Below are 25,970 nucleotides of genomic sequence, written 5' to 3' on the forward strand. Positions count from 1 at the left end.
GAAAAGAGGGTATGTGAAAAAGCCCATCATTAAGGGGATTTCAACACTCTTTGCCTCACTACTGGTTACTAAGCAAGGATTAAACTGAGTGGTCCCCTTAAATCTGCACTTTTTCTGCACCACCCCCATGCTCTCCACCTTTGAAAATATTATTATGTACATAGTTATATACATTATATGTAAGGTGTCCTCATGCCTTACATGCTGAGGTTAAACACCAACAATACACATTTGAACTTGGAAACCTCCAGACTCCAGACAGACACCAACCACTACATACCTACCTCTACCTAGATATAAAGACAGACAGAAAGAGAGAAACCATCCAACCAACCAACCGTGCACTAATAAAAAAGTGTCCTGTTTGCACAACCTCTGCAAGACTAGGAAAGAATTCATACTTGCTTCTCTCTACTGGCAAACAAGTCCAACTGAAAAAAACAGAAAACCTTCGCAGATAATATCTCCTTCCAACAATACCACTATCTACAGAAGTAATTCAACTATAAGATTACAACAAGTGCAGAGCTGCTACCATTGGGATGAAACTTTTAAAAGATTACAACAACTGTACAGCTGCTATCATTGGAATTTTCTCCCGCAGCTTTTGAGTTACAGCTACTCGCACAGTCATTACTTGTGCTGCTGGGCCTCCTATCCGAACCTTCACCACTGGCCCATCAATCTTCACTAATTCCAGCTCTCCTCCACCAGTTCCAGTTAGGTAAGGCCTAATTTCAGCAAGCACCTGAAAACATATAACAAAACGCAAGTACTTATTCACCAAAAACAAACAAAATTAGCAGCAGGCAGCACTAGAAACAAGAAACATGGAACATTTAAACCATCCTTTACAAAAGTGCAAATGAAATTCATGACTTCAGGACAAACATTTGCCATCAAAAAAATTTGGCCAACCTATGTTTTCAGCATCAGTTCACAGAAACCAAGCTCTGACATCAAAGGAAGAGGGTTTAATTTCTAAACATGGGCTCTAAAAGCACACAGCCGGGCAGCAATAAGCATGCCCACAACCAGCCATGCAGCTTGAGCTTAATCAGCAATGGCACACACGAGGCAACACAACTCACCAGCACCACTAGCCAAGCAGCATCCACACTGTCAATATAGCATAAGAAAAACTATAGCCTTGTCACCTGATCTGTTGGGAATAAAGGGGCACCGTGCCTTTTATATGTGCACAGGTGTGAATGCACCCTTAGCACTTGTACTTTCATATACCTATCTCCAAAAACCTAAAAGAGGTACACTCTATTGTACCCACATATCATGCCTCTCTCTCACTCTTACTACTCTCTATTGCTGCTCACGTTTTTCTCTCGATCTCCCATCACCATTGCTGACCATTGCATCTCCACTGTACATCAGACACTTCAAATTGGTATAAAAACATCGGTTATTGTGAGCACGCTTCCCAAATTCTGTTCAGCTCATCCCACGCACCTGTCCCGGGTGCAGGTCGCAAGTCACGCAGGTCACAGGTCACAGGTCACACAGGGGAGCTGCCCAATATGTGTACTACATACATATGTGACCAAGTCAAATTCTGATACACATGTGACCAAGTCAACTTCTGATACACAAAAACACCAAAATTCTCTGCAAATTCTCCAAAATTCTGACAAGTCGGAGATAAATCTCACTGCTTACAACAGCAAGATTGCTTCAGCAATGTTCCCAAAGTGCATTTCAGACATCAAATTTGCCAAAATTCTCAAATTTCAGCAAAAGCCCCAAAATTTTAATGACCTATCTTCTCTGATTGCATTAATGCATGATCTTGAGAGCATAATACGGGCAAAATTAGTAAAATTTAACCAAATTTTGCAAAAGCCCAAAATTAATCAGGTCCAAATGTGCACCAATGTCGCTAAATTTGGCTCAGCTGAGCAAAATTTCACTAATACATGAAAAGTCCCAAATTTTTCAAAGCCAATGTGCACAATTTTTGCAATTTTTGGATTAGATTGTCCTGCTCTGAACCATGGTTTCCAAATCCGAGAAAAGCCTCAAAATTTTTATCCAAGATGGTAGACTGTGCTTGTGCACACAAGATGGTACACCAAACACCCAATAAAGAAGGCAAAGAAACAAAATGCAGATTATAAAAAAACAGAAGAAAATGGGTCTATCAAGCCGTTGACCAAGCCCCATCACCCGCTAGATAGTTGCCCCTTGGACCTATCACACGTGACGACTTGCTAGACCTGCACGCGGTCGCCCGTCTACCCCACAATGTGCTGTCTGTCAAACCTGTCGCCTTCGACCTATCACATGGTGTCCGTCTTTTCCAAAGTTGGTACCAAGAGGTAAACCTATCTTTGACAAATGAATTTTACCATCTTTCAAGAAGACAATATCTTTACCTATTGAGAAATAGACAAGATGGAACAATGTTGGTGTTTGATGCACCACAGAGAAGCTTTGGAAGATAAGAAACACTTTCCCAGAAGGAAGCACTAGAAGACATGATCTGTAGAGAGAGATCTAGCTTCTCAAAGTAGGGTAGGTATTGTTTTAGCTATGGCTGCCACAAGGTCAAGTGGAGATGGAAGTGAGAAATGGAACCATGAGCTGGATTTGAGCTAACCTGAGATTAAGAGGGACTGAGAGAGCAGAGAAGGGAGTTATGCCATGCTCAGCTGAGCTCTAATACCATGTGAAATGTCGGATCTAAAGCATGGCAAGAGCTATGGAGATTGGAAAGTGAAGACTAAATTCATGTTGACATGGATAATGAGTAGACAATTGTTACACAAGCGAATTAGGTTCCAAGATAGAAGCTTGGACTCATAAAGACAATCTTGTGTATTGGATTGACAATGACAGTGACACTAGTTGACCGAGGAAAGCATCGTGATATTGTATTCATCATTATGAAAGTGATAGTCAAGTACAATGCTTTATAGAAGTTGGATTGTTCCACTCTCCTCACTATGCATATGGGATTCAAGACACCTCTTCCTGGAGCATACATCAAACCTAGGACCTTGAGATATAGGTTGGTACTGAAGGCAAAAATTCTAATAAGCTATGTTTAACATATACTAGGCAGTATTCAATGTCAGATTTTCGCCTAAACCAATTTATTGACCACTAATGTAGTGGTGGTGACATTAGAGACTAGGCAATAATTAATTAATTAATTAATGTCAGTCTAAAGGTCAATAACTGCTCAAGGGATACTTGGAAGACAAATTAACCAAGACACTTTAATTATTGGCTAGTGAAATTAATTTTTTGAGCACTAGAATAATTATGGAATTGATTTTCAGAATTAGTATTCTGAAAATTAATTTAATAAGTTGAATAATGCTAAAAGAATGGATAGCAATCTTTCTAGTGGTCCTAAGTTGTAGATGATAGCTTCCATGGCTGTTTGCGCAATGCAACAATAGCTTTTCAACATTTCTCATGACAAAACTCTGAAATTTCTCTCTCTATAGCATTCTCTATCATCCCCCAACCTCTCTCAAATTATGTCAACATTTTCTAGCAATTTTAGCTGTCAGAGGAAGAGATTTCAGTCAATCTCTGATATAAATCCTAATTTACAATAAAAATAGGGTTTGACAGCCACCTCAAGATGCATGCTCAAAATTGAGAGCCTAGGACTTGAATTCCAACAGCTGAAATTGAACTTCAAGGAGATTTAAGAGACTAATCAACCAATATCACATTTGGGGCTGAATTTGTCTTTTAAGAAGCAAGGTGAAAGTCAATCCCTAAGCTAACCAAGGGGCAAATTGGTTTGGAGGCTTGCTAGTCAATTTTGACACCAAGAGGCACTTGGATTAGTGGAGGAGATCAGGGGATCTCGCTTATACTCCTTCCATTTGCAATATAAGATTTAAAAAATACTGCAAGGGGAGCTAGTTTTGGGACCAACAAGGTGTCCAATGTCCAAGATTAAAGTGATAAAGTGTGCATTTTCAGTTTGCGTAAATTTTAAGCTTATTGTAATAAGTGCTTAATCAGGTTATTTACCACCCTATTCTATAAGGAAGGCTGGTTTCACCTGGCCGCTATTCGAAGCCCTTTGCAACAAGCCGCGCCTTGTGCTTATCCAAAGTGCCATCACTGTGAAATTTGGTTTTGAAGATCCATTTTACACCAATCATCTTCCTATGAACCGGCCTAGGCACAAGATCTCAAGTGCCATTCAGCTCAATAGCATCCAACTCCTGCTCCATAGCCTTCTTCCAATGCTGTGACTGCAAAGCATCCTCCACAAAGGTAGAATCCCCATCCTGTATGGCACGGGTCATCAAATAGTAGTTAAGTACAAACAAGCTTGATGATATGTGTTTGGGTCCTTCAAGAACGTTGTGGACCATCTTATAACTCCCACTCCTCAAGGACTCCCTCAATCCCTGAATCATGAAGTGTGTCTCAAGCCTGACAAGGAGGCCAAAACTCCTCTCGCCACTCTCCTTTTGCAGAAGTCTCTAGAATATTCATCGAGGCCGACTCAACGCATGAAGCCGATGGTGAAGCAATCTCCTTCTCCATTGAGGGTGGAGCCTCAATAGGCAAAGGCTCCAAAGGCACTAGAGTAGGTCGCCAACTGTCACCTAAATCTCCAAGAATGAACTGTATCCTTCGAATTGCGAGCTATATCTCGAGATAGGGAATCGATTTAAGGATGCGGATAACAGTGACCACTTGCTTTGGCCCAAAGACACTAAGGTGTCTACCAATGCTCCAACATAGTCTGTACTATCTTGATCACATTGTAATTCTTCTACTCCAATATGCCATTCTCCTAAGGGGTACTTGTGTCAAAAAATTCCTAGTGAATGCCACAATCTGCACAAAAATGATTTAGCTCTTGGGAGACAAACTCCCCTCCCTTGTCAAAACACAGGGACTTGAGTTTTCTACCATACATGTTCTCTTCAAAGATCAACCAATCCTTGAAATGTGAGAATGCTTCAAACTTCCAAGCTAAGATATACGCTCATGTCATTCTGCTAAAATCATCAATGAGCATAAAATACAAACTCCCCTTAGGGAACTCTGTCCTCATGGATCCACATAGGTTTGTTGAAACAAGCTCCAAGGGCTCCTTAGCCCATCGGAAAGCCTTTAAAGGAATAGGATCTCTATGCTCCTTGCTACGAATACAAGATACACATGTCAAGTGGCTCATCCCAATCTCTAATAACCTACGTACCAACCAACCACCACCAGCCTTCTGAAGATACTCGTAGTTGAGATGGCCAAACCGAGCATGCCAAGCTTGATCTGAGTCTATGAAGAATAAAGAAGAGAAGAAAAAGTAAAAGAAGACCGCAGCTTGTAGACTTCATTTTCCTTATGTCTTGCACAAAGAACCTGTCAAGAAACACCATCGAGAACTCGGAAGGAGTCCTTATCAAACTCAATCGTCAAACCAAGAGCTCATATCTTGCTCACTAAAAGTAGATAATACCCTAGACCCAACACATAGAGCATCTCTAATGTGTGGGCACCACCTTGCCCATCTAGAGTCAACTACATATCACACTTGCCTTTGATGGGAGCCGAAGTACTATCACCTACAAGGATTTGCCTATGCATCAAACGCATACAAAGAATCCCATCTAAAGGAGGAATAATGTAGCAAGAAGCACCACTATCCACAATCCACTCAAGAGACTATGGGGCCATCATCATTGCATCAGTAGCCGTCAAAGGAACATCTTCTATCACCTCCAAATGAAGAAAGGGAACCGATTACCACGACACAACCTATTTTTAAGTCTTGCTTACGCTCTTCTTTATCTTTTGAATGAACCAATATATCATCAAAGAAAGCACATGTAAACTTCCAATGTTCACTAAAGATTCTTTCCATCATTCTATTAAAGGTTGCAAGAGCATTGGTGAGACCAAATGGTAGCACAAGAAACTTATACAAACCAAAAGTTGTCTTGAATGTTGTTTTGTGAATATCTTGAGGAGTAATCCTTATCTGACGATAGCTACTCTTCAAGTCAATCCGATTGAATACTTTGGACCCATCCAATCTATCTAAGATATCATCAATTCTTCGAATGGGAAATCTATTCCGAATTGTAATTTTGTTGAGGGCCCTATAGTCCATACACATATGCCAAGCTCCATCTTTCTTTTACACTAAGAGAACTAGAGAGTAACAAGGTGAGAAATTAGGTCTCATTAGACCCTTCTCCAAGAGCTCATTCACATGCTTCATGATCTCCTCTTGTTGTGTTGGACTCACACAATAGGGTGGCCTATTTGGAGGTGAGCTCCCAGGAATGAGATCAATGTGATGATCTTTTGGCCACTCTAGTGATAACTCATTAGGTAAAGTGTCTGCAAAGCAATCTTAACTCTTTTAAGAAACTCATTCAGTCCTCATTCATATTTGAGATGGACTCTTCAATTCTTGACTCTTTGTTAGAATCTTTGATAAAAATCAAATATGAGAAAATAGACTTTTCATTACTTTACAAATTTGTACATGGGATAAGATGGAAATAGAGATTCCTTCCACCCCCATAGGAATCTAAACTTATTTTAATTCCAATCAATGGCTGGATCTATTCTTCTATGCTAAGGTATTCCTAATACAACATCACAATGACCAAGATCTCCCATGACAAAACTCTCATGATCTACATAATCTCCTATCTCAATTCATAGTTTTCCAAGAATGGGAGTACCTTCAAACTCCATTCCTTGAAAAGCGACACCTAATATTTATGGCATTCCAAGCCTCCCTTTGGTAGATGTAGAGCTTTGACAATCCAAGGATGGATATAATGACATGTAGCCCCTGTATCAAAATGAATGAGAACACGTTGATTAGCAATCTTACCCCAAGCTATGAAAGCTTCCTTTTCTCTAACAGAGTTTCATCCTATTGCAATGATTCCTTAGCTACAGCATTTGCTTGAGGTGTCTTTTGGGACTGATTTTCCTTCTTTGCCTTATTAGGGCATTTGCTAGGACTTGAACTTCACCGTATATTTAGTACTATTTTACACCTTAGTATTAGTATACATGTAGTCTTTTGGATCAGCATATGTAAAACAGCCTTTATCTTTCATATGATGTTTCACCTGAAAGTCAGGATGCAAGTTTAAAATGTCAGGCAGTTGTATTTGAACAATTGCTTTTAATCAAGAATGGAATACGACTGAGTACAGCGCCTCGAACTAGCGGCTGATGTTTTGATTCTATTATCTTCTAATTGTCTCTTGAATGTTATTGTGATTCTCTTCCAAATTGTTCAATCGATGAGGGTTATGGAAATAGAAAACAGCGTAGTATTTGATGGTCAGCAATTCTCTATTGTTGAGTACGATGTATGCTTTGGGTTTGAATATATTGCCGAAACGTTATGAAGTGTTGATGGCTGTAAATCCATTCAGGAGGTTCTTTGCTGTATTGTGATGATCTCTCAAGTAGAACATTGGGTTTGAATTGTTATGGTATTTTAAGAGGGCATAACACTTTGGCGATCCCTGCTAGTTTCAAGAAAATAATTTCTTGACTCAGGGGCAGATCTGGAACCAATTCCTGAGAGATTTGTACGACAGGAAGGCTGATGGCATTGATTATGTATCAGGTGCCTTGTATGGCCAATATTTATGTCAGGCAATTATCCTTATCATTCCAACCCTATTCTGACCAAGAGCAGATCACGAGAATTAAGGGAGGCATTGGAAAGGCAGCAACAGCACGAAGTTTTTCTTGCTGATGCAGAGGTTGTTGCAACATTGGGCAGGCTGGATGAAGAATAGGCTGTACCTAATAGTCGGGGTGATCAGGATGTGGGTCCCTCTGGGGGTATAGCAACCGTTTATAATTCTCCTGCGGGTCTCGAAGAATCTTTTCCAACCCCTTCGACTCCTAAAGGTTCACCTAATGTGTAGTGTGGTACGATGGGCGATTCCGTGTGATAACTGATACGATGGGGGCAGAGAAGAATACAAACTTAGTTCGATTCAAGACAGAGACACGAGATCCATTTCTCCTCCCAACCTTGCCTAGATATTTGCTGGCAACCCCCATCGTGATCCGATTGCCAGCCGTCAACTCTTGGTGAGTCCTACTATTCTTGGACTCTCTTTTATTCTAGGCTCCCCTAGACCCCGTTCGGGTGCCCAAGGCCCTCGGACGGTCATCCCTCGCGCCTGTTTCCCGTAATTTACCTTATTAATGTAACATTTCCTTCCCCTTAAGAATCGGTTTCGTCCTCGAAAACAATACTTGGAAGGTCTAACTGTAAATTGGGAAACCTTTTCCTTAAGGTACTTACTCGCTCCCATGTTGAGCTTTCTTCTGAACAATCTTTCCATTTGACCAAACATTCTTGATAAATAGTATTCCTTGTTCGTCTGTTACGAGCATTTAATATTCTTTCTGGTTCATGTGGATTAGATTGGTCGTCTAATAGCTCCTCAATGTTATCATTTAAGATTAGATTATCCAAATCACCCAGCTTCTTCCTTAGCTTGCTTACATGAAAAACTGGATGTATTTTACTACCAGCAGGTAGTTGGAGCTTGTAAGCCCGTTCTCCCACCTTTTTAAGTATTGTGAAAGGACCACAATACCTGGGTGAAAGCTTTGGACATTGTCCCGTTTTCATGATTTTAGTTTGTTCACGCACTTTAAGATAGACCAATTCTCCTTCTTCAAAGGAGATGTCTCTTCGGTGAGGATCTGCATAAGCTCTAGCTCGATTTTGAGCTTTCTTAATATTTTCTTGAGCAAATTTTAACATACTATTCATATCCTCCAAAAAGTCCTTGGCTGCCTGAACCTTTTCCTTATGCAGTCCTACTGCATGAGGAACTCTGGGCTGAAACCCATACATTAACATAAATGGACTATATCCAGTGGAAGAGTGCTTGGCACTATTATATGCAAACTCTGCTATCGGTAGATACTCTTCCCAATTAGTTTGCCTTTTACTTACATATGCCCTGAGCATATCTTCAAGGATTTGGTTAACCTTTTCAATTTGCCCATCTGATTGCTGGTGGTCCGCCGTACTCATGCTAAGTTTAGTATCCAACTTCCTAAATACCGCACGCCAAAATTAACTATCAAATTTTCTATCCCGATCAAAAACTATATTTGCCGAAAGGCCATACAATCGGTATATGTTCTCTACGAACGATCTAGCCAATTCTGGTGTTTTAACATCTGTTGAAGTTGGAATAAACCTAGCCATTTTGGTTAACCTATCCACAATCACCCACACAGAGTCGTGCCCCCTCTGTGTTCTGGGTAATGCAACAATAAAATCCATGGAGATACTCTCCCATTTTCTTGAAGGAATCTTTAATGGATGGAGAAGTCCTCCCATTTTCAATCTTTCAGCTTTATTAACCTGGCATTTATTACATTTGACCACATAGTCAAGGACATCCTTATTCATTCCAAGCCAATAGAACTGCCTTTTAATAACTCCTGGATGTCCCGCGCTAGGGATATCATGACACTCAAAGAGTATCTGGCGCCTTATTTCTTTATCTTTTGGGACACATACCCTACCCTTGTAGAGTAAATAACCATTATCAATGGTAAAATTCTTCCACTTGAATCCGGTTTGAGCAACCCCTGATGCTCCATTTCCTTGTTGAACATCCTCAGATATTCCTTCCTCAGTGGAGGCCCTTCCATTTGGATCCCCATTTTCTATTGCTTCCCATATGTTGGAATATACTGGATCAACCTGGCATTTCCCTTTTAAGGATTCAAGCAAATCGGAAGTGAACTGAGTAAAACTCAATTCATTTATGATGGGTATTCTGCTGAGTGCATCAGCCACTATATTATACTTTCCTTTTCTATACCTTATCTCATAGTTGAACTCTTGGAGGAGTTCGGCCCATCTGACTTTACGCCCTTGTAGATCCGGTTGGTCATTAAGCCACTTAATACTTTCATGATCCGACAAGATCAAAAGTTTGGAACCTTACAGATAGTGCCTCCATTTCTTCATTGCATGTACTATTGCATACAGCTCCCTCTCATAAACAGAATAATTCTGTTTTGCACGGTCTAATTTCTTGCTTTCAAAAGCAACTGGTCGACTTTCTTGTAATAAGACCGCGCCTATCGCCTTATCACTAACATCGGCTTCAACCACAAATGGTTTATTCGGATCCAGAATTAATAGTACTGGAGCTGTAGCAATAGCTACCTTAAGTTTTTGAAAACTTTCATTTTGGTCTGTTCCCCAATTAAAGCTCTTTCCTTTCCCTTTAAGTTGGTCTGTCATTGGAACAGCTATTTTGGCATAATCTCGAATGAATCTACGATAAAATCCAGATAAACCTAGGAAGATCTGCAGCTCTTCCAGGTTCCTTGGAGATGGCCATTCAATAATTGCCCTTACTTTTTCTGGATCCATCTTGATTTCCTCTTTTGAGATAATATGCCCCAAATATTTGACCTCTTGTGCGAAGAATTCACATTTAGTTTTCTTCGCATAAAGAGAATGTGTTCTTAACAGTTGGAATACCAATTGTAAGTGTTCCAAATGTTCTTCTCTTAATTTACTAAAGATCAAGATATCATCCAAGAAGACTACTACAAAATGTCCTAGATAGGGCCATAACACACTATTCATCAGCTTCATAAAGGTAGCTGGTGCATTAGTGAGGCCAAAAGGCATCACCAAAAAATCATAATGCCCGTATCTAGTACGAAATGCTGTCTTAGAAACATCTTGTGCCTTAATTCTTACTTGGTGATAGCCTGATCTTAAATCTATCTTTGTGAAGAATTTTGCCCCTTGTAATTGATCAAAAACATCTTCCATTCTGGGCAAAGGAAATTTATTATTCACCGTTATCTTATTAAGTGCTCTATAATCAACACAAAGTCGCATAGAACCATCTTTTTTCTTTACCAATAAAATTGGCGAAGCCCAAGGTGAATTACTGGGTTGTATAAATCCTTTATCAAGGTAATCCTTAATTTTTCTTTCAACATCTTGGTGTTGTGTTTCACTTAACTTATAAGGTGGTTTAGAAATAGGGTGCGTATCCTTATTTGTGTCAATTGGGTGATTTATATCACCCCTATCTGGTGGAAGACCACTTGGTAAATCAGAAGGAAACACATCTTTAAATTCATCTAACAAACCACTTAATTCATTATTTACATTCAACTCACAAACATAAGAAAATTGTTGCTTTATATTACAAAAAGTAAAAGTGTTTTGTACAGGAAGAGACCATAACATATATACCTCACAAGCTTCCTTCTTTATCAGCTTCTGAACCTCAGTGAAACACAACAAAGGATTATCAGATACTTCATGTTCACCTTGAATCACAAAAGTCTTACCATCCCTTTCAAATTCCAGTGTATTATGATAATAACTACGTTTTAAGAATGGTTCCAATCCCCATAGCCACTCCCTCCCTAAAGCAATATCGGCTCTTTCCATATTCATAATTTGGAAATCAAGTTTATCTTTATATCCTTGGATCTCAATTTCCAAATTGGATACCATTGTATCCCATATTTTATTATCTTGACCTTGCATCATACGAACAACATATTGATGCCCACTCTTTTGTTGGGGAAGTTTCAATTTTTTGACAAGTGCATAATTTATGAAATTGTGGATAGCAGAGTCATCAATCATGACTCTAACCCTCTTACCAGCTATCAATCCATGCACTCTAACTAAATCATGTGGCCCAAAGGTAGGCTGCCACATAGAAGTTGACATACAACACCCTGTGTTGTACATCCTTGTGCAAAACCTCTAAAGATTTATATTTTTCATGCCCCTTTAATTCTAGAGTCTGCATTACATGGATTTGTTTTTCTTTTCCCTTGCCCTTGTCCTCATCCTTTCCTTTATCTTTCCCCTTTTTCCTTTGAGGGCAATTCCAGGCAGCATGGTTAGGGGATAGGCAATTGAAACACAGCTTTTCTTTTTTGGCCTTATCAAAGTCATCTGGACTTAACTTTGGCCTTACAAATTGTTTCTTTTCAAAAGGTTGTTTCTTGCCCTTAAAAAATGGCATTTTTCTTTTAAATTTGCCTACAAATTTTGAGGTTTCCAATTCCTTAGTCTTGGGCTCCGTATTAGTGAGACTAGTGAGTGTACCTGGACGCGTACGATCTTCATTGATTAATGCAAATTTAATTGCCTCTTCAAGCGTCTTAGGTGAACTCCTTTTTACTTCCTTTTTACAGGCCTTATCTAGTCCCCTAATGAATCCTCTTGTCTTTTGAAATTCATCTATTCCTTCCAATTTGAGGATTATCTCACGATATTCCCCACATACGTCAACAGGGGTCTTCCCTTTTATCAAACATAATCCCAATCTTCCCAATTTCTTTCCATTTCATTTTCAAAAGGAATTCTTTCAAAAAGACCAATTCAAATTGAGCCCAAGCTTCAGGTATTTTATTTGCCTCCTTTAAAGTTCGCCACCATTTATATGCCTTCGGCCCCAAAGTTAAACTGGCCTTCAGCGCTTGAAGATGTGGTGGAGTATTTTTAAGTTTGTGCATATCTTCCGATTTTTGGAGAAAATTAAAGATGGTGTCTTTATTTCTATCTTTTTCCTCCCCGTGAAACTGAGGGGGTTTCATATCTTTTAAAATTGGATTATCCCTCAACTTGTGGTGGGGTTCCTTAAGATCTCGCATAGTCACATCCAAATCTTTCGATGAAGATGGGATATCCGAGGTTTCTATCTTATTTTTATCCCTTTCTAGTAATAAAGTTAATTGAGATTTTATTTCAGTGAGTGTTTGAGTTAAAAATTCCATTTGAACCCCCTGTGCTTGCACACGAGCAGTTAGATCATCAAATTGTTCTCGTGTGGCAAAAAATTATTCCCACTGTTCTTCTTGTATCTCCGTTTCATGGGGATCTACCATAGGGTGGTCCCCCGAACTAGAACCCTCAATTACTCCCTCTTTCCCTTTCTCTTCCATTAATACACTGGAATTGGAAAGCAAATATAAGAAATTTGCATACAAAGTAAAGTACTTCCCTGGTTATAGTGACAGGGCAACTGTTGCTGGCTTTTAATAATAACCCCGAAGAGTGAGGGATAATTTGTCTTTCCCGAACTGAGCCGGTCACGCTGGAAATGAAGCTTATTGGCAAAAACAGCTAGTAATGAGGGGACTAAAGATACCCCTTCTTTATGGTCACGTGAACCATCTATACATCTTCCCTGAATTCGTTCTCTGCCCAAACTGTACTTGTCATACGACTGCAGTCGAAGCTGGCCACAGAGACACCAGATGGTATAGTGCCGTTTTTTATTGGTTGTGCCTCACGAAGTAAATCATGTCCAGAATACGAGCATAAAGCGTGTGGGGCACCGTCTTCACGAAGGATGACAGGTGACGTGTCACGTAACAACTTCACGCCAGATTCCATATGACGTGTCATGTGGGTACCGGAAAGAAAGCTTCACGCGAAAACAAACGGAAGCAAGACCCGGCAGCTCTGAAGGAAGGAGGACCCGACGGCTCTAAAGGAAGGAGGATCCGACACCTGCTTTGAAGGAAGGAGGATCCAACGCCTGCTCTGATACCAGTGTAGTGTGGTACGATGGGCGATTTCGTGTGATAACTGATACGATGGGAGCAGAGAAGAATACAAACTTAGTTCGATTCAAGACAGAGGCACGAGATCCGTTTCTCCTCCCAACCTTGCCTAGATATTTGCTGGCAACCCCCATCGTGATCCGATTGCCAACCGTCAACTCTTGGTGAGTCCTACTATTCTTGGACTCTCTTTTATTCTAGGCTCCCCTAAAACCCGTTCGGGTGCCCAAGGCCCTCGAAAGGTCATCCCTCGCACCTGTTTCCCATAATTTACCTTATTAATGTAACATAATGTTTCCGAAGACAAGGAACTATCATTACCACTTAAATATCAAGAAACTCCTCCTAAGCAGGCACTTGAAAGACTACAACATATAGTGCTTGGGAGATCATTTCTATTGAAAGGTACAACTTGTCAAACTAAGAAGTCTTTAGAATTTAATCCTCAACCGCCATTGCGGAGGCCTCATAAGCCGAACATCATGAATCCAAATCAGATTGTTAACCCAAAGGTTAGAGCCTCTAAGTTTTCAAGAAAGAAAAAAGAAGATTCGGATTGCCATGTGGCTTAGTTCGAGACAAGATGGACAGCCAGTGGCTTCAACCAAATGTATGGGGACCAAGTCAAAAAGTAACAGTTTGCTGCCACTTTTCAAGGGAAAGCTATCGACTAGTTTGCCAATTATGGTATGGCAGCCTTCAATTCATATGATGCTCTAAAAATAGCATTTTTAGGCAAGTTCCATAAGAACAAAACTCTGGGAGATATTCTAAGGAAGATCAAGAAGATAAAACAAAAGACTGTTAGTGGAAGATTATGCCCAAAAATTCAGGAACCTCTTGAATAGGCTGGATGTTGATGATACACCTTCAGTGGAAATGCAAATTACCTATTTTATAAAGGGCCTGAGAGGTAAGATTCGGAATCCTATTGCCAATATAGAGATGGGTCAGAATGATACATTGGACAGATTGATAAGGGCAACTATGAGAGTGGAAAAAAGACTTGGTACCTCTAGATCTAAGAACAGTAAAGATGAGGATTCTTCAGACTCAGATTCTAATGTAGATTCAGGGTCAAATTCATACACAGACAGTGATGATGAGAATAGTGATTACAACTCAGATTCAAATGATGATTCAAGTGACTCTGATGAGGATAACTCTAGCAGGAGGAGGTATAGGAAGAAAAAGAAGAAATTAGGATCAACCAAGACTAAAAAGAAGAAAGCAAAGGACAAAGATAAGAGGAAGTCAAAGGACAGCAAGTTAGATAGAATGATAAAACACAAGCTAAAAGATTTGGGTATTTCTAAAAGTAAGAAGAAGGAAAAGCAATGTGAGATATGCCAGAGAAAGGGCCATGAGACTAGGATTTGCTGGTATAATCCTAATGTCCGGATGGCACAGCAGATGCCAGTAATGCAGGCTAGGCCAAGACCTATTCAACCAGCTGCAGTAAATCAGATTATTCCTGACACTATGTCACAGAGACCCTTTAGAGGACCTAGAAGAATGCAGGCTAGACAGCCTTGGAGAAATTTTCAAGCACAACAGCAAACTACTCAAACGGGAGCATGCCACTATTATGGAGGTCAAGGACACTTTGTTGAACCAAACTGTGAACTTTGGGCAAAGCATAGGACTAAGAGAGAAATCCCAGTAGCAAGGTCCCGCAATGACGGAAGACCTACAGGAGCATCTCATCAGCAGCATCCACCTGCCCTAGTTACAGCAGTCCTTATAGAGTTACTTGATCAAGATGAGAAAAAGCAATCTACTGATGGTACAGAAGCTGCTAGTTGTAAGAAAATTCAACAACAGAAGGTTCAAGAAGAGGCAAAGGCGATGTTAGGTAACACTAATGCTATAAGTATGCATGTTCATTGTGATTGTTCTAATTGCATTGAAATAGAGAAATGTCAAGAGGAACCACTGGTTTTAGCAGTCACCAAAAGTCAAGGTGGTATGAAGCTTGATTGGCAGGAACAAGAGAAGATAAGGAAAAAGGCAGCAAAACAGGTAAGAAAGGTGCAAAAACTTGTTGAAAAATGTGAAGCTGATCAACTTCAAGATGTAGAGAATTCAAGTTTGCAGAGACCTGAATTGCAAGACCAGTTTCCTGAAATTCAGGGTGATGCTCCTAAACAGCATAACCAGTCTCCTGAAGATCAGGAGCAGTTTCCTGATAGTAGTGTTGCCCAAAACTTACAACAAGGAGGCTCGGAAGAGCTCTTCCAAGCTTTAGCAAAGTGTTCTCTGCAGTTAACCTTGGAGAAAATCTTGGATCTAATACCGGGATTCAAGGAGAAGTTACTTTTGAAGAATAGGCAGAGGCAACAAGAAGTCTTTGAAAGTATACCACTTCAGGATCAAATAGTTCCTGACTGTCAAGTAGTGATCCCAATCCAACAGGAAGTGGTGGATTATCAAGTACCTACCATTCAAGTTGAGTATGCAGGTAGTAAGTATAATGATGTTCTGTTGGATGGAGGTTCAGGAGTTGATATCCTTCTTGAACATACATATTTGGCAAATAAGCAAGAAGAGTTATTGCCAACCCCATTTCAAGTGCGGATGGCAAACCACAAAAGGAGCTTACAATCTTTGGGTATTCTTAGAAATCAACAAATTCGAGTAGCTAGCCTGAAGTTTAGGGTCAGTTTTGTGGTCTTGAGAATGTCAGAAATTGGGGATTCTTATACAATGATTTTGGGGAGGCCGTGGTTTAGATTGGCTAAACTCAAGCAAGATTGGGGAAATGATTATGTGTGTATTCCAAGAGGACTCAAGGAAATCAGATTATCGACAATAAATAAGGTTATTTTGAAGAGGTCATCTAGACCTTTTGTGGCCCAAACTATTAACCTTGCCGATGAAGTAGAGGATGATAAGGAGGAATTATATCTTCAAGCAAATCCTTCTATAGTTCCATTTTTTGAGATTGATGTTGATGGTATTATTCAAGGGTATCAACAGCAACCCAATAGGGCTAGAGATGTATTTCTGGAGCAGCAACCTATTGAGACTGCAGGTCAATATCAACCTGCACAGCAATCAGAGGGTTTTCTTGAAGGTTTGGAGAATCCTGAATTTCACGACAGGTCAAGGCTAAAGGGAATAAATTAATTCATGACCAAGGCATCACTCATCTGGAGGTTTTGCAGCAAGCAATGCCTGATAAACAACAAATTGGTATGCATAGTTTCATGGACAGTGCTGGTACATTAGATGAGGAAGGGCAAAAAGCTATTGTTCAAGCTGAAGTAAGATATGAGCATACAATGAGAAGATCGGCAAGAGTGGTTGAAGATGAGGTTCAGGAGGTTAACTTGAATGTTGAAAATGAGTTTAAACCCATCAAGGTCAGTATTTTTGTAGAAGATAATTTCAAGCAAGATCTACTTCAATTGTGCCGAGAGTTTCAAGATATTTTTGCTTGGGATTATACAGACATAAAGGGATTCGATCCAACTACGTGTCAACACAGGATAAACTTGAAAAAGGATGTTAAGCCTATTGTTCAAAAGAGGTATAGAATGAATCCTAATTATACCAAACAGGTCAAGGAAGAAATTGACAAGCTTTTGAGAGTTGGGTTTATCAAACCGGTTAATGAGGTTGCTTGGTTATCTCTTATTGTTGTAGTGCCAAAGAAGAATGGGAAGATCAGAGCTTGTGTGGATTACACAAAATTAAATGCAACTACCATTACTGATCCCTTTCCCGTTCCTTTTACCAATTCTCTTCTGGATGATGTAGCAGGTCATGAGATGTATAGTTTCCTGGATGGTTTTTCGGGATATAATCACATCAGGATGTATCCAGAAGATATGGATAAGACAGCTTTCATTACAGAGTGGGGAGCTTATATTAGCACAGTTATGAACTTTGGGCTGAAAAACGGACCGCTTGAATTTCAAGGAGCTGCTCACAAAACCTTTAAACCATATCTAACAACTTTTATGAGAGTATTCATTTATGATTTTTGTGTTTTTGGCAGCAAAACGGAATACTTAAAACATCTTAAATTATGCTTTCAGAGATGTAGAATGTTTGATATGTCATTAAATCCTTTCAAGTCAATGTTTACAACCAAAAGAGATGTGTTGTTGGGTCATATCCTGTCTAAAGAGGGTATGAGTATAGACCCTAGGAAGATTGCAGCTATGCAAAAGGCTAAGGCTCCCAATAATGTGCAAGAAATCATGAGGTTTGTGGGGCAAGTTAAGTGGCATAGCAAATATTTAAGATACTTATATTTCAAGAGTTTGATTTTAAGGTTATTCATACCCCTTGAAAAGAGCATGCCATTGCTGATTATCTAAGTAGATTGCAAACCGATGAGCCTGAAGTAGGAATTCATGATCAGTTACTTGATGTTGAATTGTTTGAGGTTCAGGTGCTTAACCCTGATTCATACTATGACCAAATGCTGCATTTCCTAAAGTTAGGAATTATGCCTGCACACCTTTCAGCAGATCAAAGAAGAAGGTTGGCATTAAAGAGTAGATTATTTCAGGTCATTTTGAACACACTCTATAGAAGGGGAGTTGATAATGTATTGCGAAGATGTGTTCCTGAGTTTGAGCAACCAGCAGTATTGCATGCAGCTCATTCTGGATTATTAGGAGGTCATTTTTCAGAAGAGATTACAGGCAGGAAAATTTTGCAAGCAAGTCTTTGGTGGCCTACTGTATTGAAAGATGCTCATCAATATGCCAAAGAGTGTTTGCAGTGTCTGAAGGAAGGTCAACCACTTGATAGGAATAGGATACCTAATCATCCTATATTACCACTTGAACCATTTCAAAAATGGGAAATTGACTTTGTCAGGCCCATTGAACCAACAACTAAACAGACAGGTAATAGATATATTTTGGTGTGTATTCACTATGCTACAAAGTGGGTAAAAGCTCAAGCATTAAAGGATAATAAAGCAGCAAGTGTGGCCAAGTTTTTATACTCTAATATTATGACCAAATTTGGTTGTCCTATTGAGCTAATTAGTGATCGGGGAAAGCATTTTTTGAATCAAGTGATCAAAGAACTGACTATCAGGTATATGATTCTACACAAGAAATCTACTCCGTATCACCCTCAAGCTAATGGTCAAGCTGAAAGTTCCAACGAGATTTTACTCCGCATTTTGAAGAAAATTGTGGAGGATAACAGGGAGGATTGGGATATTAAACTTGATTCAGCATTATGGGCCTTCAGGACAGCATATAAAGTTACCACAAGGCTTACACCTTTTAGGCTAGTTTATGGTTTGGAAGTAGTGGTTCCCATGGAATTTGTAGTTCCAAGTCTAAGAGTTGCTATTATGCACAAGATGGATCTTGAAGACTCGGTGCAGCATAGATTAGAACAACTTTTGACACTCAAAGAGGACCGGATATGAGAAGCTTATATTACAGGTGTCACACAATAGAGGAGACATGCATGGGTTAATAGGCATGTCAAAAAGAAAATTTTTTAGGAAGGCTGGGTTATAGTATATAACTCCCGCCTTGGCAAGTTTCCTGGTAAGCTAAAACTGAGGTATCCAGGTCCCTTTGTTATTTTCAAGGATATGGGTCAGGGTACTTTTTTGCTGCAAGACTTGCAAGGAAAGGTTTTATACCCTATAGTGAATGGGTTTAGGCTTAAAAGGTCAGTACAACCCTATTATTCAAGTGTCCATTTTATCATTCAAAGTGGGACAAAGGAATTAGTTATTGGTAGTTACATGTGTGAATGGTCCAAATCTTATGATGTTGAGGTGACACTTAGCACAAAACACGGTACACTGAGAGAAGACTTGGACTTTGGCATGCAAATGGAAAAGGGCATGTGTTCATTTGGGAGTTTCTCTCCTTCTCCATTCTCGGCTTGCAACTCTCACTATCATAACGCATACTCGCCGCTCTTCAGCTCGGAAGCTGTCCATGACCAAGCATGGCCACCAGGAGGATGACAATGATGAGCTCTATGTGGCCAGCAATGAGGATAAGTCGGTGTAGCAGGGAGACAAAGAGGTAACACCACCGAAAGCTCCATTTTTCAATCCTAGTGCTGTTGGAACTCCCTTCGTGGACTCCACCTTGTATCTGAATGTTGAGGCAGAGGTTCATCGGTCATGGTTGCAAAAGATTGGATTGTATGATTATGCTCGGTTGGCATGGAATCGTTGGGCATCGAATGTGCATGCCTCCATACAAATGGATATTTTGAGGCACTCAAATTGCGAAATTGCAGATCATATTGAGTTGACTCCTACCATTGTTAGTCAAGTGTTTGCACTCCCTATGAATGATAATCCGATTGCATATAGATGCACAGAAGACCAGATGCATTATGTTTTCAGTGATCCAGTAGGGCCCACAAATGTTTATGTGTTAAAATGCATTGATGGTGTCAAGAAATTGCAGTTGCGTTGGTTTATGGAACACTTTATGATGTTCATCAAGACGGATAGCATTGCTAGAGATACTTATGGGATTCTTTACTATGCAAAGAATTTAGGGATGCCAAATTGGGCAGGCCTTATGTTTGAGAGGCTTATGGCTGACATTAAAATTTCAAAAACCAATAAGGTTTTTCAGAAATCTCGGATGGGTTGTTTTCTAGCAAGGTTGTATAAGCATGCAAGGGTTTTGTATCCAGAGCTTACGGCTGAGTATTTGCTGAAAATGGATGTTACTTCTTTGGCTGAAGATGCAGTGGAAGCCGATCATAAAGATGATGTTTCTCATGAGTTTAAAAATGTCAATGATGCTCATGATATGTTTGATGGTGATGTTGGAAAACATGCTATTTATCGTGACTTGAAACAGGTTGGATATGATGAGGCATATGCTAAGCAGGTGGCTTCCGAATTTGTCAAGGGAGACCATAGAGATGCACGTATTAAAGATGTATTTCATGTTGGTAAGCAGTATGATGGGGATGCTTCTAAAATGGGTGGAAATTTTTATGCAAAGAAAAAGCAGAAAATTGGGAAGATATGGTTGAGGGGTGGGTCGGCATCAGAGGAGAAAAAGCAAGATGCTAATCTTGATGCTTGGAATTGTCTTGGCAATGATTTTGATGACCAGCATGTGGCTGAAGGTCCAGCAGAAATACCTTCGAGTTTAACCCGTTTTCAGATGTGTAATGGGCAGTTTGCTAGTCTTTCTGATGCTGTTGGAGTTATGCAGAAAATCATGGTATACTTCCAAGATTATAATAAGCGGAATGCTCAGACTGCTGTTCGGGTTACTGAATTGCTGGATCGGTTGGCTGCCGGGCAGAAGGCAATTGAGGAGTTAAATTAGAAGCTGCAGCAAAAGCAGTCAGAGTATGATGCATTAGAATTGGATCTTGGGGTTAAAATTGCAGATATGCCGCAGATGTCGGATAGAAACAAAATGTCTACTGCACTTTTTGAAAAATGGACTAGTGAACTTAGGACTCAATGCTTGGAGGAGATGCAGTCTTTTATGGGGAAATATGTTCAACTTTAGGTTGATTATCAAATGTTATTGGAGAGAGTTCAGCCACTGCAAGGAGTGGAAAAGCAAATTTTGAGCAATGTTGAAGTTGAAGTGGATGCTTCAGTGGTATTGAAGTCTGACTTTGAGGATATTAGAAATGCATTGGTGGATGATGTCAAAGTTTCATGGCAAATGGTTGTAGATAGGTTTGATGCTATGATTTCTCGGCCTTATCATATGCTTAAAAATGTCTTTGTGTCAGCAGATTGTGAGGATGTCATGCATGAGAGAAATGCTTTGAGATTGAAAGTGGAAGAATTGGAGACAAAATGCATAGATGTAAATGCAAGATTGGAGAAGGTTTTGGATGCAAAAAGAGCAAGTAAAGAGCATGTGGCTTCTTTGTTGCAACATAGAGATTTTCGGTCTGATGAGCATGATTCTGTCATTAAGGAGGTGGTTCACAAACTTCATCAGGATTTTTCTGTCATGGATCATGGGATAGTTCAGAAGCATGATGTTGGTGCTGTAGCATGTAAGATATCTTCATGCACAGACATCGTTTTATATACTCCTAGATCTGTCTAGTTATTACTTTGGATGTAGTTTTGTTTTGTTCATGACATCTTTCGATCATTCCACTAACTCCTAGAACCAATTATGCAACTGCATAAGAGGATTATGAGTATCCTAGAGGGGCTCTACTCATAATAGCTCAATGTGGCTTGTCAAGGGGTGCAAGGCCTCTGGCAAGGCATAATTGTGTTCTCTAAGTAGTTCTTTATCATATTTAGTTTTCATATGTTCAATCAGCTATCTACATACATGTGGATTCGAGTCATGACTATCCCAGTCATCCACTGGGCTGTGCCAGGTGTTAGGACTTGAACTTCACCGTATATTTAGTACTATTTTACACCTTAGTATTAGTATACATGTAGTCTTTTGGATCAGCATATGTAAAAAAGCCTTTATCTTTCATACGATGTTTCACCTGAAAGTCAGGACGCAGGTTTAAAACGTCAGGCAGTTGTATTCGAACAATTGCTTTCAATCAAGAATGGAATACGACTGAGTACAACACCCGAAACTGGGGGCTAATGTTTTGATTCTATTATCTTCTAATTGTCTCTTGAATATTATTGTGATTCTCTTCTAAACTGTTCAATCGATGAGGGTTATGGAAATAGGAAACAGCGTAGTATTTGATGGTCAGAATTCTTTGTTGTTGAGTATGATGTATGCTTTGGGTTTGAATATATTGCCTAAACGTTATGAAGTGTTGATGGCTGTAAATCCATTCAGAAGGTTCTTTGCTATATTGTGATGATCTCTCAGGTAGAACATTGTGTTTGAATTGTTATGGTATTTTAAGAGGGTATAACAGCATTGATTTGCCATATGTCATTTTTCTCCACAAGAGAAATATTTTCCTTCTCTTGTATAATCTGCTAATTGCTAATATGTTAGCTTCTTTTAGGATCGCAAATGTGGTCTATCTTCTCCTTATGCTTTGGTTCTTGTTTATCTACCTTCTTTTGGTCAAACATCTTAATCTTCTTCCTTTGTGGTTCTTCTTTTGAGACTTTACCAAGCATCCATGGTATATGTAGTCCTTCAGCTTCTAAGGCTACATCTTGGGTTGCTTCAAAAGTATCAGCCTTTGTTATCTTGACAGCTCGTCATACTATCGGATGTAATCCATGGATAAACTTTCTCATATCCATATTGGAAGAAATTTCATTAAGAGATATAAACTTAAGAGAAACGGTTGCACACATGTTGATATATGTTTCAACATCGTCTCCATGGCTTTACTTCAACTCATCCCATTCTTGTTACACATCAACTTCAAAGGATGAAGGCAAAAACTTCTTGTGGAACATCTCCTTAAACTCTTTCCAAGACTTGGGTTCCTTTTCCTCAAGAACAACTTTGAGCCACCAATTCAAAGCAGTATCCTTTAGATGCATTTTAACCATTCTATTTTTTTATTTTTCTATATAATCTTCACCACCAAAAGCAACATCAAACTGTCTAGTAAATGACATAGGTTTCTAAGAATCTCTCTTACCATAGAAAACGTCAAACTTGACGCTCTTCTCTCCAAGCTTGAAGTCTCTTTTAGTATCGTTTTCCTTTACAAAAAGCATCTTTGAAGATTCAGCTACCATGGAAATAACTGGTTCTTTAACTTTCTCCATGCCCTTCTCCATGGAGGGATTCTTGGGACAAGAGAAGACAGCTTGTGTATTACGAGACTTTGAAGTCACCGCTTGGATTTATCCTCAAAAGATATGTGATATGTTAGCTTTCGTAGACTTGGTTGCATCAATAACATTGACACCTTTCAAGCTGAGATAGACCTTCGCAGCCGTAATACCATCTGTCTCAAGAACCTTCTTGGTAAGGAAATCTTCAAAGACCTTCACTTGAGCCCGTGATTTAGCCCTTCTCTCCATCAAAGCTTGAATTTCTGGATCGGCTTTCAACTCCTTATATCTTTGTATCTTCTCGTAATCAAAGAAGCATACAAATACAAAGTATGGGCAGCTTCTAATTATTCACCAAAGTTTTCCTCTTTGCCTATTGACATGATGAGAAAATTACGTCCAAAGATCTCGTCACCCAAAAAAATTCTTGCAAAGAAAAAGTCATTGCTCTGATACCAATGTAAGTGCAGGAAAGAACGTGAGAATGAAAATACCTTAAACTTAACCAACTTAATCAATTATTACCATGAAAATTAGAAGATAGAGAGAGAGAGAGAGAGGGAAAAAAAAGAAAGAGTCGGCCCCACATTGAGAGGGGAACTGGCCCCTCCCTCTTTTCAAGAATTTATTGAAACAAAACCACGAGCACCAAGTGCCTAAACCATATACAAAAGGATTGATTTGTTGCAATTCTGAAAACTAGGGTTTTGAAACCCTAATTTCTACTAACTCCGAGCAACAAGTTGATTCTCTTCTTTAGTGCTTAGATTAGATCAAGCTAAGTAGAAAGTGTTTCTTGGGTGACAGATAGATAGGAGAGTACAAAGCATGTGGCGAAAATTTCAGCATGAGAGCTTGTTTCAAATGAAGAGAGAGACCTCAATATATAGGTGTGGGGGTTGGGTGCTCTAAAGTGGAAAGTAGAGGCTACAAATGACAAGTGTTTGCTGAAAATGACAAGTGTAGCCTCAAATTCTACATCAATTTCAATCAACATTGTAAATGGAATGACCTGCACAAAAACAAGGACAACCCCCTCAACTCCACGCACAGTGGCAATGCCTGCTAGGGCTTCCTCTGCTCATCCTCAAAGAGTTTCACCCACCAAAGGCGATGAAAACTCAAATATATTTCAGACGGCTGAAAACGCAGCCTTTTCTTCTTCACCAACAACAAGGACCTACAAAAAACAGTAACTTCACTCCTCCGCATGTATCTGTTCACCTAAACCTCCAAGCGCTAAAAAACACAAACTTTTGTCGTGAAGAATCCTCCCGATTAGGTTTGCCCATGATCACCAGCCCTTTTACACTGCTCTCATACCATATTAGAGTGCAGCAAATGCATAAGCATATGGACAAGATTGAAAGACAATTAACACAAGAGAAGAGGGAGAGACAAAAGAGACAAAAGAACGCAGAAATCTATAATCAATGAATGCTGAAATGAAGGGGGCAGATGTACAAGGGCTGTTGATGTATCTCCTTAAGCCAAATCTCTCTCACTGACACTTGGAAGACAAACAGCCAAACCCTAATTCTGATTTGCTATAAAGCAAAATTTGCACATCCCAAGCAATAGAAAGAAGAACATAGAGATTGATTCCCTATTGCTCATCACGTCTGCACTAACTATGGCAGCCTAGCAACAAAGTTTTGGTTGGAGTGTCTTCAACAAACAATTCCATGTCCTAATTTCTAAAAACCCTAGCCACTAATCTGCTGTGAACAGCCAAACCCTGATTCTGATTTGCTATAAAATACAGCTTGCACATCCAAAGCAAGAGAAAGAATAACATAGAGATTTATTCCATGTTGCTCAACAGGTCTCCACTAACTAAAGCAACCTAACGACAAAGTTTACGGCCTCTTGATGGTCGCATCAGCCTGCCTAACCTGATGCCCTACTGGCTAAAGATCTAGTGATGCTCCAACACACTCTCCACAGCATAAACCACCAAGCATGCATCTCTTCTTGCTGCTAAAGCTCTCAGACTAAACTCCAATGGGAAAGAGCCCAACATGAACGATACACTTGGATGCAGCCCACAACTGACCCAACTTTGATACCTGACAAATTTCCATTCTAATTGGGGCCTCTACATCAAAGTTTGACTTGAATAGTCCTTTGGCTCTGCCCTCATTAAAATGACATTAAATGCTTTCCAATGTGACATTAAAATGTCTAAGGCTTTTAAATGTCTCAATGTCCATTTTAAAAACATATAGGAAAAGAACCATTTCTGCGGTTTGTCTATTGGCCAATGTTGTGGGTACCCATCCATGATGTTTAAGTATGTAACAAATCTAACTCCCACATTGTCGGTCAATCAGGTTGCCTCCCCACAGGTTGACTAGGCTGCCCAAACAAGGGTTGTCTCCCCATGCACTCTAACAGGGCACCAACTTGCCCAAGGCTACAAGTGCTAGAAACAGCTGCCCAAATTAGGGGCAGCCCAAATACAACCCACCCCCAATCCACCCATCAGGGCTGCCCACAAAAATGACCTAGGCCTATTAGGGGTTGATCAAGGGCAAATCAAACATTGAGTTACCACTTTACGTTATGGCCCTAAGTCACCTTTTGGGCTAACGAAACCAAGCGAGGCTCGTGGGATCAATGGGTTGAAACAACACACACATCAACGCATCGCAATGTTGGTGTGGATCATCCTGTGGTGTCACTCTTGTCGAGAGAGCTCCGCCCTACCATAGCATACTAT

The 25,970-nt window shown here is 39.8% G+C and overlaps 1 protein-coding gene across 1 annotated transcript in view; it reads right to left on the reverse strand.

Moving 5' to 3' along the window:
* Nucleotides 1–313: 313 nt before the first annotated feature.
* LOC148027196 (nifU-like protein 2, chloroplastic) overlaps nucleotides 314–25,970 on the reverse strand; it is a 29,329-nt gene continuing 3,672 nt past the window's right edge. The window contains exon 4 of the mRNA XM_087691734.1: nucleotides 314–748. Coding sequence (XP_087547860.1) covers nucleotides 560–748 — 189 coding nt within the window. The 3' untranslated portion in view covers nucleotides 314–559. The remainder of the gene's footprint in view (nucleotides 749–25,970) is intronic.

Source organism: Lygodium microphyllum, chromosome 13 (genome assembly GCF_053477565.2).
Source record: "Lygodium microphyllum isolate KBCC chromosome 13, Lygodium_microphyllum_v1.1.10, whole genome shotgun sequence".
In the NCBI taxonomy this organism is placed as follows: Eukaryota; Viridiplantae; Streptophyta; class Polypodiopsida; order Schizaeales; family Lygodiaceae; genus Lygodium; species Lygodium microphyllum.